The 20,751-nt window shown below is 40.0% G+C and overlaps 1 protein-coding gene and 1 pseudogene across 1 annotated transcript in view; both read left to right on the top strand.

The window, feature by feature from the left end:
* Positions 1 to 20,751, top strand: part of LOC140931537 (uncharacterized) — a 48,365-nt gene that overhangs the window by 21,450 nt on the left and 6,164 nt on the right. Inside the window, exons 12-15 of the mRNA XM_073381344.1 lie at positions 661 to 784; positions 1,553 to 1,654; positions 2,910 to 3,052; positions 3,931 to 4,147. Coding sequence (XP_073237445.1) covers positions 661 to 784; positions 1,553 to 1,654; positions 2,910 to 3,052; positions 3,931 to 4,147 — 586 coding nt within the window. The remainder of the gene's footprint in view (positions 1 to 660; positions 785 to 1,552; positions 1,655 to 2,909; positions 3,053 to 3,930; positions 4,148 to 20,751) is intronic.
* LOC140930439 (pantetheinase pseudogene) lies at positions 7,718 to 9,541 on the top strand (annotated as a pseudogene).

The raw sequence follows: 20,751 nt of genomic DNA, 5'->3' as shown, positions 1-20,751 counted from the left end.
TGAGTGCGCGGCACGAGCCGCGCGCATTTCCGCGGTTGGTTCTAGCTGCATGTCTCCCCATCCCCACCATAGAAAGTGGAAATCACTGTAGCTTATTGAGGTCTCTAAGAACGGGAAAACAAAATGGTAAAAGTTAATGAAACTAGACCATCGCTCGTGCAGGTATTAAAAGAAATACAGTTTGACCAGGTTGTTTGTCATTTTCATAGTACTTCATATGGACCGAATTATAAGTATTTCGGTAACCTTTGGTGCATGAGGACACTCTGGGATGGCTATTATAAAGATCATGCGGCTCATAAGCCTTCCGGATCCCGGACATATCCGTGGCAGGCGTGAAAAACGGGAAGGGAATGGAATGGAGCGAGATGAAAACTCAACGGGCAAACGGATTTTATCCCGCCTTTCCCCTGCCACGCCCTGCAACGTAAACAAACAGAACAAGAAGTCCTGCCCTCTTTTTTGCTCAGGTTCCCTTCCTCGTTGTTACATAAATGCCTGATTATTTTTTCCGTTTGGTGCCACTCTGGGAACCTTGTACCGCTTCACTGCAACAGAACATTTCTTTATTATATACTGATTTAGACCTCGAGGGACATGTTTGCTTTAAGAATATTCCTCATCTCCTGATTGCATTGTCTCTTCTTTTTCAACCAACAGAAAAAGCGCCAAAGCCGTGGTGATTCTAATCTCTCTCCTAGGATTAATCTATCTCCTAATTTTCTATCTACCATCAAAAAGCGGCGCTGAAAATTATTTTATCGCTGTCGCTTATCCGCTCCAGGTAAATATGCATCAATTGTAATCAATGAAGTTCGTTTTGTTGCCGTACTGTACTGTTGTAATGTTAAAACAAAGTGAAAAAAGAACTAGTTTAACACACAAGCAAGGATGCCTTTGTTGTGACGTCTGAAGACTAAAGTTTTGGGCTTTTTTTACAAGTAATAGAGTCGTTTGGCTTCTAACTTCGTTGCTTACGAATTAATGAAAACTACATTGGTCGGAATCACAAGCACTGACGTGATTTGTTTAGGTCTTCCGCTTCACCTTCAGCTGTCCGACGATCTTGTTTTCACGAGATCGTTGTCGACGCGGTCAAAACTTAAGACTCCCACTCGCTTCATGTAAGGGAACCCAAGATAGTCTTGGATTCTGGATTCCAAGTACTGGATTCCAGTCTTTGTCACTGAAACTTGGATTCTGGATTACAATCGTTAGTGGAATTCCGATCGTCAGTGGGTTCTACGAGCAAAATATTCCCGAATTCCAGATTCTATCAGCAAACATTTTCCTGATTCCTTACCCAGGGCGACTCCCACGTTTTGACTTTCCGGCTAGATCGTAATGCTTTGTATATATGTACTTCTGTTTCCACCGAAAGTGAATTGGGTTGATACGTGAAAGACTGAAGTGGTACGCCCTTCAATTTGTCAAGAACAGCCCGCAAGACAGGCATAAGCCCAACTGAATGGCAGCTATATCTACCTTTTCTTATCCTGAATGGATTCTTTGTGTTAATAATTTAACTTCAAATTTAACTTTCTTTTTTCAGGGCATAATGATTTGTATATTTTGTGTTTATCTGAGTGTGGAGTTCCGTGAATCTTTCAGAAGGTACTGGATGAAATGGAGATACGGAATCCTAATAGAGACGGTGAGAACGAACCTTGCGTGTTTTTTAAACATTTCTAAGACTACCAAAAAAGCATGGCTTTTTTTTTATTGTTTATATGTTCCGTTTTCATTGCGTGAAAAAATGACGTAAGGGTTTTCAATCAGCCACAAAGTTCCAGGGGGGGTGTACTTCCTTATATGGACTATACGGGGATCTTCCTCTTGACAGGGTATGGTTTTTGTCCTCCCTGTCCTTAACAGGGTATATATAATTTCGTGTGAGTCTGTCGTACGGTTATTATAAACAGGGCATTGCCTGCACGATTGAGGTGATTTGCTTGAGGAAGGTTGTTTGTACTTTAAGTATGCAATAACGATAACGTGAATTTGCTCTACTGCAACATGTAAATAGGCTTCAAAACAAGGCGGCGTGCATTTTGTCCTTTGTGCTAAACAAGGTAATAAAATTAAGGGTGAGGGTGATGTCCTAAACAGGGTCAGGGCTTCAAACCCTCAGCGGCTCACCTCGGTAAACGCAAATGGTGGTCGAGTAACCCACCCCGGGCACAAAGTTATCTCGCACACAGATCTCACATAACCAAGGAGGACACCTCAAAAATAGTGAAGCCGTTACCAAACCACACTTGGTCCTTTTTTGCGAGGTTAGGGGTGATGTTCGTGTTGATCGCATACAAGTTCTATGATCGCATAAGTTGGTCGAAAAATGACAAAACTTTGTTTAAACTAGAAATACGTAAATCGCAGGACCTCGCGAACTACTTTGGGGGAAACAAATGTTAAATCATAGACCAAACGAGTCCAACTTGCCAAACACGAGCAAATCGCGATCGTGGACAGCAGAGCCTCAAGTGAAGCCGAGCAATTCTTTGGAATAAATTACCTGAAAAACCCATTCCTGCGCAAAGTTGATCGGCTTCAACACCGCTTCGCTTATAGCTATCCTCTTAATATCAGGTAAATCGTCAAGCTTTTAAAGAGCTTGTAGTAACTGCAAGACATTTACGACTTTAATAGCATGCAGTTGATCTTACCTGATCGCAACTGACTTATTTATTCACAATTTTTCATCTCGCCCTCCTCCCCTACAAAAAAACATTTACACAAATGAATGTTTTCAATGTGCTTGCACAATCTGAAATGCAGATTTGTCTACGACTTAACCAACCGCCAACATAATTGTGTACCAATGCGAAACTTCAAAATACGAAACATAATTCCATTCCATGTTTCCCCAGTCCTCTTTAAGCCCAATCATATTTTCTTTTAAATGTTAGAATCCGTACTCCGCTGCAACACAAGACATTGAACCGGGTCCTTCCGGTGAACAAGGAACTTCAGCAACGGTGCTAGGAACGGAGCAATCAGAGGAGACACGTCTCTCAGCCCCCTCAATTCGGTCCCTTCAAGAATCATCAAGGTATTTCGTACCCCTAAATAAAACTAGAGGCTAGTTAGTAACGGGGTTGGTATATAGTCCGCTGGCATAATTTTTCAGAAATGTGCGTGTTGAACATTCTACCTACATGCTATGCCATGCCTACATGAAACCACACGCTTAACAGTCTTGAAAGGCTTTTACCTCGTCCACACCGTCCACAGTGATGCGTATTCGTTTGAAGACGGTTTGGCCTTACGGTCTCTCTAAAAAAATCAGAGAGCGTTTCGTAAACGGTTTCGAACTGGAACTTTTTGAAAATGAAGGACAACGTTTTAATACGGACGGGTAACCATGAAGGTTTTTGAAAATGCACCGTTGCAGCTACTTATGTTTACAAACTTTAAAGATGGCGGGAAAGGACGGTATTGAGAAGGTACGAGCCGATGTGCGTAATATGGTGTGTTTAAGATGACTTCGTATGGACAGACGGTGAAAAGTAGGCGAAAACACTAATGTGGACGCACTGCTTTCCTTGCGGAAGCTACCGTTGCTTCCCGGCGACGGCCTCCGACCTTGATTGCGATATCATTTGAACTTACTAACCCCATCTAACGCGTCTTGGGACGCTCTTAGTACGTAATTGAATTTTACAAGCAAGTTGGAGTTTAACAAAATGAGAGAAGCGTTAGAGACCTTTTCAAGTCTTCTAAAAAAATCTCGAGTACAAGTAAACAATGCGTGCTTTTTAAATCTTAATAAAACACTGGCTTTAATTAAGAGCACGTGCTCTATGAAATCATAATAATCGTGTTTGACCAATCATGTCAAACGCGCCTTATTTCCTTGTGCCTTTTTTTTTAATCAAAATGCACGTTCTGACATTTTGAAAAGTAATAGTTATTTTTCCTACCCTTTAGGGCTGAATTATCCAAGACACCTCCTCAAAAACCAAAGAAACGGTCGTCACAGATGTCGCTTATCTCACGTTCAAGTGATCTTACAAAATTTCGCCTAAAAAAAGTTGAACCAGAGCCCTTAAAACCCTTGCGAGTACAGTCAGTGGGTCCACAGGCCTGGTGCCCACCATCGCTTCAAGATGAGGCGGTTGCCTGGGGAGAGATACATTCTTTAGAGGTAAAAGACCAAGTGTATCGAAGTTGTTTCCAGTAAATTTATACTCCATACAACGTATCCAGTCTCTGAATGAAAGAAACGCAGCACAAAAAGAGACGAGAGCAGGAGCCCACAATAGACCTTTTTACCGATACGGCGGCCATATTGTATTAATTAGATTTAAGGAGTATTATAGGATGCCCAGGGGGCACGACCACGATCCGATATACGCGCTCAGTATTTACGCGCGCTTTTCGGGCCAATTTTTCCTCAAGTTTTCCTATAAAAGGATTGTAATGAGAAAAAAGATCGTTGTGCCGTGTTTGGATGTAACAATGATCGCTTTTTTCCCGAAAAATATACAGTGAAGTTCTCTTTTTGCCCAAAAAGCGCGCATAAATACTGAGCGAGTGCCTCCTGGGCATCCCATGATACTCCTTAAATCTAATGAATTCAATATGGCCGCCGTATCGGTAAAAAGGTCTATTGAGATGGATAGTGTTGTGACCGGCTGATTGGCATGGGTTTGTCCCTTTGTTTGTCGACAATCTTGGAGTGGATTCATTTGCAGCTTGCGAGTTTAGGCCCAAAAACACTGGAAAATTTGCTACAAATGAATTCATCCTTGATAAGCAGGCCGAACACTAACAAACACTGCTTGCTGTAGCCTGAATTTCATCCGATTACTTCGAGTCGTTGTTTCTCCCTCAGTAATGCCGTTGTTGAGAGGAGAAAACGACTCGAAGCAATCGGATGAATTTCAGGCTATGCTTGCTGCTAATGATCTTCAGCTAATTTGTCAAAAATGCTTAAATATGGGTCATACTTTAATAACAAATGTATACATCAAGAACAGCCCGCGGAAATAGGCCTTTCGCATAAGTTGATCACGTGATCAACTTTCGGTAAACACGAAAACAGTTCGCTTTTGACAAATTTTGTTCGCACGAGCTGAAAGAGCATATTGAAATTAGATAACCTGTAAATTTTCAGCCGTATATCTCAAAAGTAGCGATTGCAAAGACCGCCGAAAATTAGAAGGATTTGTATGAGAAAACTTTTGCCACCCAGTCACGCTTGCAGACACTTTAGGTCAGGAATAAGGGTCGTACTTTTAGCGTCTCTCCACAGTCTCGCTTTCCGTTTTCAGCCTCGTTCCAGACCCTTTGTTTGACTGCTCGCGTGTACTTGAATTTACGCAAAATGCAGACTGTTTTGCAGTCTACTAAGACCCTGTATAGAACAAGTTTTGGCAGAAACTGTATACCCCGTTCAGGACTAATGTAACGTTTAGGTTTAAAACCAGTACAAAAACATGTACGATCAGTTCGCTCGCTCAACGTCGGTTCCAAAGAGATCGCATTCACTTTAAAATAGAATAGTGCAAATCAACTATAAGGAACGATCAAACAACATGAATGAACTGTGCTTACAGTGTTTCGACTGGTAAATACCAGGTTTATTAGAAAACAAATCATGAATTTACAATATCTAATTTAGCAACATATCTTCATTTGTTTTTCTGTTTATTTATATCTTAAATTACGTTCTCTAAGTAGCCACACTAAACCACGTCACTTCTGTTCATTGTTTTCATACCCTATTTCTCTAGATTCGTGATCTTTCCTAATAAACCTGAGTATTTTTGATAGATTTCATCCGTGGACTTCAGACTTCCAAATTTCGATGAGGCAAAAATACTGAAGATTCAGATTAACTTTTGAGATCGTAAAAGTGCGATAAAGTGCAGTGTGCTAGCAGAGCTTTCTTTCCCTCATACCTCTTACCTTGTACAAGACGTTCGCCTCGCCTCGCTTGTTTACTTGCCTTGTTTACGTTAGCACGTATTGCGTGCCTATTGCACATTTGCGTCAAAACAAGCCGTTTCCATTACTCTATTTGGGCCACGCCCAAATAAAAATTCATCAGGAAAGCATGCGCTCGTCTCTGCCGCGCCTTTTTTGGCGCCAATTTGAGCGAGCAGTCGATTTGCTGGTCCATTTATTACTGCTATTAAAGCAAGGCTAAAATTGAAACACGGCTGATACACCCATTACTTGATAAATCATCCATAACTCGTTTCCAAAATAAACTGAAACGGTTCTTTACTCACGTTTCTTTTCCACTGAAGCGCATTGAAAGTACGAAAACATGTCAAGTTTAAACAGTCTCCTAGTGAGTTTTTACTCTCCTCATTACATAGAAAAGCATCGTAACGGCGGACGAGGTAAAATAGAAAGGAAGAGAGAGGACCCTGGGATCGAGGCTGTTGGAAATGGCAGACTCGATAGTCCCAAATGAAATAAAGAAATAAGCCTCGTAAATACGTGCAGACGTACTGTGTTACAAATCTGTCTGGGTTTTTAGGGGGTATATAATCTGTGCTACTTGGCTAAACTAAAATCAAGGGTCACTCTTTATGGCAACGCTAGAGGGTTAAAAACGCTTGCTGAACGTGAAGTCCGGCTAGCAACAATTCTAGGGATTTTAAATACGCCGGTGAACGAATCAGATCATATTCGAGACTGAATGAACGCCTCGAGTCAAACATTAATGTCTATACCACAAATTGAGTGAAGCGGGGAACTTCTCTCTGTCTCCTTTAGGCTTTTTCGCGTCTCTTCGCACCTCCCTTGTTTGTTTGAACTAGCCAAGTTATTAATATGTATTTTTTTAAAACAGTTAGTGTGATGCCGAACCGGCTTTACTAACTTAATAAAGGTAAAGGAAAAGGAGAAAAACTGCTAAAAGTAGGAAGGAAAAGAAAAAGAAAAGAAAGAAAGACAAAAAGCACACAATATCGAATGCCAGGATTCGAGCTCGCGCTTCTCGGCCAGCTGTTAGCTTCGCGTGCCTGAAACTTCACCACGCAGCCAAGGAAACAAAATACAAAACACGTTCGATCTCTAAATGTTATGTCAGGAACAATCATGCGACCCACCGTCTGAAAAAGAAACATTTCTCACACGGTTAAAAATGCAATTAAGATATATATATAAAAAAAGTGACGTTAATCGTGCAAATGTCTTTTGCAGCAAAAAACTAAAACAGAAGAGAGTGTGACCGACTTTCCTGATGTAGTATCGGTGCTGCCAGCAGCCCGACTACTAAATCCAAGTAGAATCTTTGTGGCTGAAAAAAAAAAGCTAATCGACCGTGGAAAATCAAGGAGTCTTTCCTTGCTTTTTGATTGTCATCGTAGTCGAGCACGCAACATTAAAAAAGCGGCTGCTTGAGAATTGATTGGCGCCAAAAAAGGGAGCAATTTTCAGTTTAATTTATTTCTTTAAGTCATTCTGCATATATTACATTCCGCATAATTATGTCATTCCGCAGGCCATGCCACATGCCATTCCGCAAACTCATTCCTCCTTTTACCCTCTCCGCTTTTGCAAGACTGCAGGTTTGAATTTCACACATTTTTAATACCGCTGGTCTATAGGATCAGTTTTGATAGGATGATCCGCAAAATTCTGATAAAAACCAGTCTTTTTCTAGCTTCCACGTACTTAGCATAACCTTTCAGTGAGCGTGTCAATCATGATTGACTCCTATTTTACGGAAAATTTTTTAAGCCCGTCCATTGTAACTAAGAAATGAACCTTATGACGTGTCACATGAGGTTGCAGTCCTTTTAACGGCTCCTAACATATCTCGAAAGGGACGCCATCATGAAACGCGTACGGTTGCTCTGCCCTTTTTTGGCCCTGTTAATGCTATTTTCAACTTCAAAACTGTTAACCCTGGCTGGAGAATACACCGCTGCTGTTTACGAACACAAAACATTTTATGAGGTTGGTTATCATACAAGAAGCCAAGCTCTTCGAGTTATGCAGAAAAACCTTGAAGTCTTCCAAAACGTATCTCGCCTGGCGAAAGAGAAGGAAGCAGACATAATAGTTTTTCCTGAAGACGGCATTTATGGATGGCGCTTCGAAAACCGTGATGAAATTTTTAATTACTTGGAAGACATCCCAGACCCGTCTAGTTTAGAGAAGAAATGGAATCCGTGCACTGAACCAGATCGTTTCACCAACACGGAAGTGTTAAAGCAGCTCAGTTGCATCGCTCGCAACTCGTCTATCGCGTTGGTTGCAAACATGGGAGATGTGAAGTTCTGCAAGAAATCAGATCCGAATTGCCCTCACGATGGAAGGTATCAATACAACACAGACGTTGCGTTTGACACCGATGGCACGCTCCTAGCAAGGTATCATAAGCAACATCTCTTCTCTAAATATGAACCACAGTTCAACAGCCCACTTAAGGCGGAAAGAGTTAGTTTTAAAACTTCTTTCGGAGTGACTTTTGGTGTATTTACATGTTTCGATATTATCTTTTATGATCCTGCTATGGCACTTGTGGAGAAACTGGGTATTCGGAACATTGTGTTCACAACTGCTTGGGTAGATGGCCTCCCCACCCTGACTTCGATAGGGTTCCAGCAAGCTTGGTCCAGAGCTACGTCCGTTAATCTTCTTGCCTCTAATCAACATAATCCCCCCATAGCAATGACAGGAAGTGGAATATATTCAAAAGGTGACCCGCTTCAATACGTCTACGACGAGACGTCTTCTAAGAAACATCTTCTAGTAACTCGAGTGCAAGACAAAGATTCGCAGCTTGAAATTAATCAGGAACAGCCTACAGAAGCTACGCTCTATGACTGCCAAATACAGGAGACATTTATCTCAACAGTTAGACGTGACAGCTACACTTTTAGCAAGCTATCCGGTGCTAACGGCAACGTCTGCGTCTGTTCCAATGATCTTTGCTGTCAAGCAAACTATTCTACGGTTAGCGAAAAGGCTTTTGAAACAGAGATGTTTGCGTTCGGGGCTTTCAGCGGCCATCACAAGAAAAAAACAGGATACTACATCCAAGCTTGTATTCTGATTAAATGTGACAGTATGGAGAAACAATCCTGTGGTACTGTGTTAAACACAACATCATCAACGGTTTTCAAGAAGTTAAGTATCGCGGGTAATTTCTCCTCGAAAACATACGTGTTCCCTGAGGTCTTGCTGAGTAATATGGTGTTGACTGCAGGAACCGAAACAAAGTACTTTGGAAATAAACTAGTCGCTGATGAATTAGATCGTCCTTTGTTCTCAGCCATTCTATTTGGTCGCACATTTGCCTTGGATCCACCAATTGGCCACCTTGTACCCTCCACTATGACTAGTGCCACTAAACCATGAGGATAGCAGTTTAATGATTGGAGTTGGTGTAGCAGCTGGGGTAATTGGGCTGATAGCGATAATTCTTGTCATCTTCTACCGAGAAAAATATCAAGTCTACTTGTTTTCATTGTATTCAGCGTGTGAAGAGAGATGGGTATTCCACCGTTTAGCAGGAACGTGCTCAATAGCCCAAACACTGGGCAAATTCAGTCACGGTGACATTGCATTTTTGTGAACTCCCATGCAAGAAATAAAGAGCAAGCTATAAGGTTGTTATTAACCCTCAAAGCCAGTGATTACGATCTAGTTTCTCCTTACAAAATGACTGGTTAGGGAAAGTTCATTTAATATGACAAGGGGGGGGGGGGGGGATGAAGATATTGAAACTCGAAGCTTGAAATTTTAGCAACCCCCCTCGCTAGCGGTTCAATTTTGTAGGAGCCCCCTCCTTGGTAGTCGAAAAAATTTCAGAGCCCCCCCCCCCCTCCTCCTTCAATTCCTTTGCTCCCCTGAAAAAAGATCGCTAGACTGTATTAAATATATTTACCGTTATTGTCTTCAATGGTTTATACTATGACAAACTTGAGATACAGTTGTGATACAATTTTCTAAAGCATTTTTGGGATGAACAAGAGTGTAATAATTACTGAGACTACATTTGTTATATCTGTAAACCACGTGATATAGCTGAGTTGCATAGGTCATTAAATTGTTGAGTTGAAAACCATCCGATCTGTATGATGATGTCATGTGTTGGTTTTGAAGTATACAAATTTTCGGAGCCCCCCCTCCTAGCGCAACAATTTTTTCAGAGCCCCCCCTTCGGGTGCCTAAAAATTTTCGGACCCCCTCCTCAATATCTTCATCCCCCCCTTGTCATATTAAATGAACTTTCCCTTAATCAAACATAAAGTCAAGAAATAAACAAAAACGGTCCTGGTTGTTAAGCAAATCTTCTCTTCAGTACCATAGGAAATGCTGATATTTTTTTAGGTTAAGAGTGATAACTTTTAAATATTTCGTACTACTAAGAAGACTGAATTTGCAATATTTCAATTCAAAGTGTTTTAGTGCTTAAGTAGATAATGGATTGCAAGCAGTTTCTTATTCTTCTTAAAAGTTATGGTGAAATGGCATACGTAGCACACAGCAATGTTATTAAGAAGCAATAAAATTAGTGGCACAGCTTTAAAGTGCACGGAGGTAATTAATGGGTTTTTATTTTATTGTGTGGTTCCAGAAAATATCCATACCCCCCCCCCCCCCCATGGAAGGGATTTGCCGTAAGACCCTCCCTCCCCTCTGGATTTTCCAAAATCGGCCCCCAAAATTTACCCCACCCCACTCCCCTCCGGAATTTCCAAACTTTTCGTACACGCCTTGGACATTTTGCTATCTCTAATTGAAGTGAACAAAGAAGTAGTTTTGTTCACTAAGATGTATTTTCTGTTGAATTGTATAACAGATAAGCGAATTCTTTATGCGAACTCCTTATGCGCTCAAGTCACAGACAAATTTTGTGCGTTTCATGTAATTCTACAATACTGCAAATGAAATGCAAGGTCGCGTAGCAAACATATATTCCATACAATAGGTGAGATAAGTTCAGGAAACGCAAGGGTCCATGCACAGTTTCGGTTCGATTTACGCAGCTTTGATCAAAACATTTTCAGTTTCGAGAATAGTTTATTCTAAACCATAAGAAAAGATTTAATTAGAGGTTTAATTTTTCGCTATTTCTGTTTCACTTTTTACATTTAGTTCATTTTATTTGCCAGAAAGGAAGCCTTAGAAGTTAAAAGGACGTTTCATCAAATCACGCTCGCGCATTCTTGTCTTATTTTAAACTTTATAGCAGAGGGACATCTGTTAGCCTGTGTACAGACGTCCCCCCTCCCTCAGGAAAAATCGGGAGAGGAGACGTCGTCTCCTCTCCCGATTTTTCCTGAGGAAGGGGGGACGTCTGTACACAGGCTAGACATCTGTGAGCAGGGAATAAGTCAGCACAGAATTTGATGATCGGCGAATTTCTGTAATCGTCGATCGTTCTGCTAGTGATAAGCTAGCCGTTGAATCATTCACTTTGGGGTCGAGTCTTATTCCGGTGAAAGAAAGAGAAAGAGTGTCTGGCAAGGTTTCCAATCAAAGATTTGTGAACTCGTGTCTGGCATAACTCACTTGATGTTAAAATATACACTGTTATAGGCACCTTATAACTTCATCTGCGCTTAACGAGTGTCTTTTGGTCCATAACTTTCGTAACAACTGCTCCACAGAATGTCACTGATAACACGTAACGCAGAAGACTATCGAAGTATGACTGCAAAATTAATGTCACAAAATCTACCATATGGTAAGCGGTCCCTTCGGGATTTTTTGTGTTTTACGTCATCCTAACCATTTCGTACTTGCGGGCGCAAACAACAGAGACGTCATCATTACCTACCGATTCCTCGCGGCCCCTGTTCAAGCAAATCGAGATTTTTCCTAATTGACCGTATGACTGTATATTTCAACTGTAAGTACTTTCCTTAATATACGCGCGAGTTACTAGAGTGCCTCCTCGGGATTTTGCCCAGAAATCCCTGCGGGGGCAATTAAAGAGATTAGGACCTCGTCGCGCGATAAGACAGTGTGAGTATCGAATTTCGTTCTACCAAATTTGCATATTTGAGTTTGCGGTAAAATTGTGCGTCGCCGATTTTCATTGATAAGAAAATTGTCACGCAAAGTTGAACGTGGTGGAAAAGACTCGTGTAACTTCTTTGTGATAGAGAAACAGTCAAGACAAGAAGAAATGCAACCAATTAAAAAAAATTATTTTTCGTGTTTTGTGTTCTCGACATGCAAGGAAAATGAAGTTTCGTTCCGCTGGCTCATAAACTACAAAAGCGTAAAAGATGAAAAATATTATTTTCGGGACACTTGTTGAAAAAAAAAACTTAAGTATTGACTAAAACGTATGTCGATACTGTCGATAATCGATTGATAATATGAAAACGAAGATGGCTACAAAGGAGCAGAGATGCGTAACTATTCATATATGATACGTTGGTAAACAAAATTCGTAACGTACGTGACCTGGAGAATAACAGATCGTTCGACGCGAGTGGCTAGCGACGAAATGGTTTTGGGATGGAAACTCGGCTAAAATTTGTCTTTGAACAGATAGCTTCAGTCGCTCGAACGGTCGACAAATTCTTTTTCGAACGGATAGCCCAAACCGTTCGAAGGGATAACAATTTTTTCAAACGAATATCCCAAGCCGTTGGAACGGATGACAACTTTTTTCAAACGGATAGCCCAAGCCGTTCGAACAGATGACAACTTTTTTCAAACGGATAGCCCAAGTCGGTTCGAACGGATGACAATTTTTTTGGAACGGATACCCCGGGCCGTTAAAATATTATTTAAATGCTAATAAATGCATTTTCTCGCTAAAAAGTCATTTCTTTTTTGCCCATTTCTCCGTTTATTAGTATATATTATTTAAATACTAATAAATGCATTTTCTCGCTGAAAAGTCATTTCTTTTTTGCCCGTTTTTTCATTTATTAGTATATGTTATTAAAATACTAATAAATGCATTTTTCTCGCTAAAAAGTCATTTCATTTTTTGCCCATCTCTCCATTTATTAGTATTTATTATATAGACACGAGTGTGTTACTGGAAAATATACCACTCTTAAAATTCATAAAAACTACATCCGGGACCCTAGTGGTTTATTTTCCATAATCTCACACGTGAGTTTATCGATGACGTAATCTCGGTCATTTCCCTCTATTATTTTATCGATGTCTTTTTGTCTATATAATAAAAAGAACATTACACGGCGGCTTGAAGATATGAATTTTATTTTCTAGTGGCAAAAACAATATTTTACTCACTCGCTGCGCTCGTTCGTAAAATTTTGTTTTACCACTCGAAAATAAAATTCATATCTTCGCGCCACCGTGTAATATCCTCTATATATTATTTGAATACTGATAAATGCATTTTCTCGCTAAAAAGTCATTTCTTTTTTGCCCATTTCTCCATTTATTAGCATATATTTAAATACTGATAAATGCATTTTCTCGCTAAAAAGTCATTTCTTTTTTGCCCATTTCTTCATTTATTAGTATACATTATGTAATTTAATAAATTTGTTTCTTTAACTTTCACTGTTAAAGTTTTTTGCTAAAAATATTTTTACTAGTGCTAGTAAAGTTTTTTGAATACCTTGCAACCCAAATCCGTTCAAAAACAGCAAACCTTAAGGAACGTTTTCGCGATAGAGGTCACGCCAAGGGACTGACAAAATATGTTCGTTATGTCCATTAATCCATAGGTTTAGTAGGTCGTTAACTTTCATCATGTTTTATATCTTCGCAAATAAATTGTCGTGGTGAATTGTTGTGTTTTTTCTTTGTTACTCTCTTACGCGTCACGACAACCCTCTGGAAATATTTCCCTATGGTGACACCCCCCCCCCCCCCCCCGCTTCCCACTGGAAAATTAGGCAAATTGACCCCCCCTTCCCCCTGGAAAATCCGATCCCTTCCGTGGGGGGGGGGGGGGGGGGGTATTGATATTTTCTGGAACCACACATTACATGTATTGACTCCATTTTCCTTTCATATTTTTCTCTCTGATTTAAGTGCAGTAATTTGAACAGTATTTAATTAACTTTAAACTGTAGGAAGTCATACTTTTTTATTACAATTAAATGGAATAGTCTGGCCAATCAACTCGATTAGCCTCCGCAGGTATTTGAACAAAAAAATTGCCAAATATATTATTTGACCTCTTTCTTTCACTTACCTGTTGTCTTAGTTACTTTTTTCTGTAAATAGGCTAAAGAAATTAAACAGTGTGATTGACAAATTGATTGATTGATTGATAGATATATAAAAGTACTGTTGTTTTCTCTATGAAGCAGTTTGTCAGGACAATGCAAATTTACAACTCAAACCCCCAAACAATCTTAGTCAAGTCATTTCACTCAAGGCTTTAGAAAGGCTTGTTTATGTTTCTTTTTAATTTGGAAATTTAATAGTTAAATTACATTTGAATTAATTTCAATTTTAAATGTTTTAAATGCTACACGAATATTGTAAATTTAGAAAAGGATTACGGTAGATGAAGTGGTAAGAAAATAACCAAGTCTCTGAAGGGGCACATATGGCCTTTCAAAGTTACGGAGATGCAGTGGAAGTAAATGCTACCGACATACATGTAAAACTACTATGTATTAAGTTAATCATTGTTTTCTCATCATCTTTACGTAAACATTATAATAACCAGTGGCGGATCCAGGGGAGGCCCCCCCCCCCCCTTATTTTTAGATCAAACTGAGACCTGAAGGGCGGATCTTTGTTATCTTACTGTAAATTAAAGCGCACAGACTCATTGAGACACATTGTTGTCCAACACTTTCCCCAAATACTGTAACGTTTCCTTGACAGTATGGCGCATGAATTGTTTTTGTAGCATCTACATGAACTAAAGGTCCCGGATTCTTCTCGATACCAGTACAAAGCTTAAATTGGCCAAAATTAACCCGGTCATTCAAACTGTTGTAAGCACTATAAAATGGATAATTGCATGTACAGAGGAGCAAATTCTTACCTAAAAGCCTATTTGGATATCTCATTCCACCTAAATCGCCTGTGCTTTGATGCTTAGACGACAGATACACCTTCCCTCATTTACGAACTAGTTTTGGAGTTGCCCTTTAAGTAAAAACCTCACACTGTTACAGTTATTTCTGTACCTGTTTAAGTGTACACCTTTTCTATTTTTAACGTAACAATGAATTTCAGACGACTATGGTGTATTTTTCCGAATACTCTTCCATACAAAAAGTGTCACTTTCAGTGTTTTCTGTAACAAAGAATTTACATGATTTGTTCATCGGTAGTCTGCTAGGTGCATGACTGCCTTGAGAGAAATGACTAACCTGATTCAAACCAATGGAATTGTAAGTTCTGTTATAAAAAAAAAATTTCCGACGACGAGATCTCAATTCAATTTCTTTTATTTCCTCCACAACACAATTTTCCTTCTGTACAACTAGCTCATTACCTTCTCTTACCGTCACCTCGCTGCCATCAAAACACTCTAACACAAAACTTGCTGATAATACAAAATCGCGACGCACAGCATCGTACATGTACCGCGTCACAATAACATAATTGAACAATATATTAACACGTTCCTCGAAACGCCGCGGCCAAATGTTATGATCCAAACCGCTTTTTACTGCTGCTTCGAAAAATTTCGGAACAAACGATATCCAAATCGTCCCTCGTTGGATTATCCACTCGACCTAACAAAATCGACCAATCACAAAATAAGGAAAAGAAAATGGACATAAAATAAAGAAAACAGCAAATTCAGATGACCTCTTAGGAAACATGCAATTAAACCCGTCTTTCTATGATTGGTGCATTTCGATCCTCTCGTCAAAAAAATGTCAGACGCAAATCATCTCAGCGGACCTTAGGAAAGAAAAGTTTACTTCAACAGGTTCAAATGGTCATTGTTTGAGATTTGTGATTGGTGGATTTCGATCCGTTTTGTTAGTTTCTGTGTTTCAAGGTTCGTTGCCTGTGATCTTACTGTGCGGGCAAAACCCGATAGATTTCATCCCTGGACTTCAGACTTCCAAATTTCGATGAGGCAAAAATACTGAAGATTCAGATTAACTTTTGAGATCGTAAAAGTGCGATAAAGTGCCGTGTGCTAGCAGAGCTGTCTTTCCCACATACCTCTTACCTTGTACAAGACGTTCGCATGGCGGACATTCGCCTCGCTTCGTTTGTTTACGTTGGCACGTATTGCGTGCCTATTGCACATTTGCATCAAAACAAGCCGTTTCCATTACTCTATTTGGGCCACGCCCAAATAATAAAAACCAAGCGTGAAGCGAGGGCGAAACTAAAAAAAAAACAAACAAAAAATTTACATAGGCTACTAAGAACTAACTGTTGTTAACTGCGTGGTGTGACTGCAATGTCGATCGAAAGTACTAACTACAGTTAGGTATGACATCACGTAACTTGCCAATAACTAAACTTAAACTTTAGTTACGTCGTAGATGTGATCGCAGCCATTATCATACAAGTGCTCAAATAATTAGCAATCATTGGATGAGGCTGAATGTGATCCGAAGCCAGGAGGGTGTTATCCGCAGAGGCCGATAGTACCCTCCGAGATCTGCATAGTTCTTCAGATCATACGAAACCCGAATCCAATACAGTCGAACCCCGCTATTTCGAAGTCCCAAGGGAAATGGAAAAAAGTTCGAAATAGCGGGGCTTCGAAATAACCGGGAAAGCGTAAAGGGGAAGGGTAAATCCAAGGGCATTCGATCTTCCTTCGAAATAGCGGGGACTTCGAATTAACCGAGTTCGAAATAGCGAGGTTCGACTGTAATTGTTTTACTATTCATTCAAAATAATTCCTATTTTCAAAACAAGCTAAACATGCTTACCTCGATGTTACCTCGTCCCCAAGTTTCTCGGTTGCCGACCCTTTTTCCAGCGTTTACCCTGGACTACTGACGTCATTGTCCGGACATGGTAAACGTGTTTCAAATTTTGTCATCGCTTGCTGATAATGAAAAATTTGGAGCGGGATTTGAGCCAATCAGAAACGGAAAAATAATATTATTTTGATTGAATGATAAAATGAATTAGTAATACGTGAATCGCACAACCTCTGCTTATTGACGGCCCACAGTAGAGGTTAAGGAAAAGAAAAAATATTTGAAAAAAACAAAGGCAACAACAACAAAAACAGAGATCATCCAAGAATTCTTTTAGCAAGGAAGACAGTGGTTTCGCCCCATACTGAGTTAGCCCCGTAAGAAATCGAGTTCGCCCCATAGGGAATTATAACATAACAAAAGTAAATCGCGCGCTCTGATTGGTCAGTTAGCCACTACCATTTGCCCGTGGGTGCACGCCAAGCAACTGAGCTAGCGCGGTAAAATTTAGGCAAATTCAACAAATCTCCTCCCCTGACGGTAAAATACACCGATGAAATGCTCAGATGAAAAGTGGAAGTTGAAGAAAATACTAAGCTGTCGTTTTGAAGGAAAAAAGACAAAAGATCAAGCGACAAATTTGCCCTGGATGAATTAATGACTGTTTTCCTCGGGGCTAGAATCGGCTGAAGGAAAATCGAGCGAGCGAAGATTTAAGGTACATCTTGTGCGTTTTTTATAGAAGAGAAAGTCTGTTTGAAATGTAAATTTATCAATTAGCATTGTGTTATTGACTTTTTCGTCAAGCTGATGCTAAATTCAAGCAAATATTTTAGGAAACACGCTCAAATTCGAGACAGCTTTGTTGTGAAGTTTTCGTCGCATCGATTAAAAAATTTAGTTGAGTTTAAACGGGCACATTACGCTGGAATAAGCGAATTTCATTTCAGTACAGAAACATTTGGGTTTTCAAATAAATTTTTCAAAAAACAACTTCTGTGTGTATTATTTTGTTCCTCAGTGTTCATTCATAACAGTCGTTCAGAGAACGGTCGAAAAACAACAGCTTCAGCGCCCGCTGTGTGTCGGTGAATTTCAGTTGCAACTTTGACTTTCATAGCTGGATTTCCCCAGACAGATTTCGATACAAAGCTAGTTGATTTCTTTTTAAAATTAGTGTTACCTGTTATTCTAAAGGAATTACAGTCAAATTTTCTCATTTCTACGTTACGTTTATTCCAATAATTGTCACATAAATAAGCTTGATAATTATTTCATTTATTTAGTTTTAGCTTATTTTTTAGAGTCGTTTTAGTCAGGTGTTTATAGTTGCAGCTATAGTTTTCCCTCAAAGTTTTTACCCTAATATTAAGAGCAAGTAGACAGATGCCATTCAGAATAACAACAAAAAACGTTTTGCAATTTACCTGAAGACGGAGAACGGTTGATTCAGCGAAAGAAAAACTCAAAGGCATTTGTTTACGCGCGGGCAGATGGCAGCATACATGAACTCGTACCGATGACTCAACCGCTGGCAAATGGAAAATAATGTTTTTCTCTTTTCATTATGTTATAAAAGAAATGGTAAACGTCGCAGCTGTGCAACCATGGAGTTATGGATGCACTTGGGAGGTTTGCTAAGCACTCAAGAAGCTAGAGTCGCACTCGGCGACGCTTCTTTCGTGCTTAGCAACCTCCCGCGTGCGTCCATAACTCCATGGTTGCACGTTGCACGTTTACCATTTCTTAATTTACCTTCCTGCGAGTCAGCCCCGGAAATTCAGTTTTTTTCAAAACCTAACCAGGCCTTTCGAAGTCGCGCGGTTTTGTTTTGTCGCTCGCCTGGGTCACTCAAAACGCGCGCTTCGTGGGCGCTTTGTTTTTACTGACTTTGAAAGTGTGGTGCTTGCATGCATGGTAAAGCGTAAAGCCGATTTGGAAAATTCTCACGCATAGGCAGAGTTAGTAGATTTATTGCTCACGTTAACCCGCGTTAAACGTTTGGTTGTTCACGAATACACTCCAACCTAAAAGGAAGGAAGGGGGCTAACTCAGAAAGTAACGTGCGAACTTGTAAGGAACTAATTCACTAGGGAGAGAACTCACTGAAATGATTATTCCTAACCAGTACTCCGGCTAACATAGTCGATATGACTCGTCTTTGAATTAGGACGCGACAAATATGTTTTCACTTTTATTTTGAAGCTTATGGTCCAGATCAGCGGCTTCCACCTTCTCTTAGAGGTGTTTCCTGTCTTCGAAATTCGACGCTAAAAACGTTTCGAGACTAAAAAAACGGCCGCTAAAACAACCGGGCCAGGTTTGTGGAGGATAGAAAGAAATAGATATAGCCAATCCACCCTCGTGGGAGTTACGCCCAATGCGAATTCCGACAAAATTATTAAAATAAATGATTAACGTCGCTTTGCGATAATTATACAGGCGCACCCAACGACGGTTTCCTCTTAAATACATTGAAAACACTTTTTACGCTATCTGGAGTACTTTTAGATCTCGAGAAATGCGTTCTAAACGGCACTATAAAATTTGTATCTGTTCGGTCATTCTAGGGTAACTGGAGTCTTTTCGAAATTACGAAAGCTCCATTATTATTTTCCCGAAAATTTTAGATGCGATTTAATGTATTACGAAAGTTGGAATTTTTCTCTTTCCTATCTCTATCAATTGTTGAATTCCGAAAATTTTAGGTTTCCTTTTTTCTACGAAAAAAAGCCCAACCTGTGGGGTGAAATGTGAAAAATTAAACGTCAGAAAATCGTACGGAATTTAAGTTTCGAAAATTTACGTGAATGCAACTGTCATCTAGAAATTTTTGGCCGTCCTCAAGTAACAGAAAATTCTAGGCAATATTTGCCGGCCTCACTTCGGAAACAAAATGCAAGTTTACGACATTACTTTGCGCTCCGCCTCAAATATTTGTTGTAGCCGAAAGAACTAGAAGTGATCTGGCGATATCTCCAACTTATTCCGGTGTCACTACGTCAAATACCCAAAACAAGCCGAAAGTAACATACTCGCGAGCCGAATCTTTAGCCGTACCTCGTCCATAAATTATGGATATTTTTCACAATTCAAATTACCTTTGGTCGCGGTGGCGCAATCGGCTAATCCCTCAATTTAGAGTCTCATCTGATCTGACGGGTCCCTCGTAAGCCGGTTCAAACCCTAGGCAAGCCAGAAATAGTAATGATTTTTTCTTTATTTCTTCCGGAAGTAATAATTATTTCTTTTCCCCGAAAGAATAACCCAAAGAACTCGGGTATATCTCGAACTAATTCCGAAGCAACTTCGGGACCTACGGATGCAACTTTGAAAAGTTCCTGAGCTGCGCGAATCCGTTACTTCGGGTTCGCTGAAGTGATAACTGCACTAAGGGACTGGTCAAAAAGTATAGGGGGGGGGGGGGGGGCGGGGTGGGCCGGAACATTTGGAAATGTGGTTGATAAAAATCACATAGCCCACCAGCTCCCTTCGGTACAAAAATGACTGACCCACCCCTAAAGCAAGGGTGGAAACTGCATGACCCACCCCCCAGTATTAAAACATGGATATTTGGTTTCCTCTTAATAATCCAATAAAACCTTGTTCTGTGCTTGACAAAATTGTTGATACAAATGAAGCTTTCCGGGCTGAATATTTTTGGAGAATACGCGAAAAAACTTGTACTCTTTGTCGTCCTCGTCCTCAAATCTGAGGCTCTCAATTATGAATAAAAAATAAAATAATTTTTGAATTCAATTTTGTATGATCTGAAGAATTATGCAGACTGGGAGGGTGTTATCGGCCGAGGTGGATAACACTCTCTCTACATATTTCTTCAGATCATACGCAGTCTCGATCAGTAATGGCTAAATAAACAGCATCACAGGCAAGTACTACCCAACAACTTTCATTTCAATAGCAATACTTCAGACGTACTTCAGGATTTTATCTACAGGCTCAAAATTTA

Source organism: Porites lutea, chromosome 3, assembly GCF_958299795.1.
Source record: "Porites lutea chromosome 3, jaPorLute2.1, whole genome shotgun sequence".
In the NCBI taxonomy this organism is placed as follows: Eukaryota; Metazoa; Cnidaria; class Anthozoa; order Scleractinia; family Poritidae; genus Porites; species Porites lutea.
The sequence above is the reverse complement of the archived record's forward strand: the minus strand, read 5'-3'. Positions and strand labels throughout refer to the sequence as shown.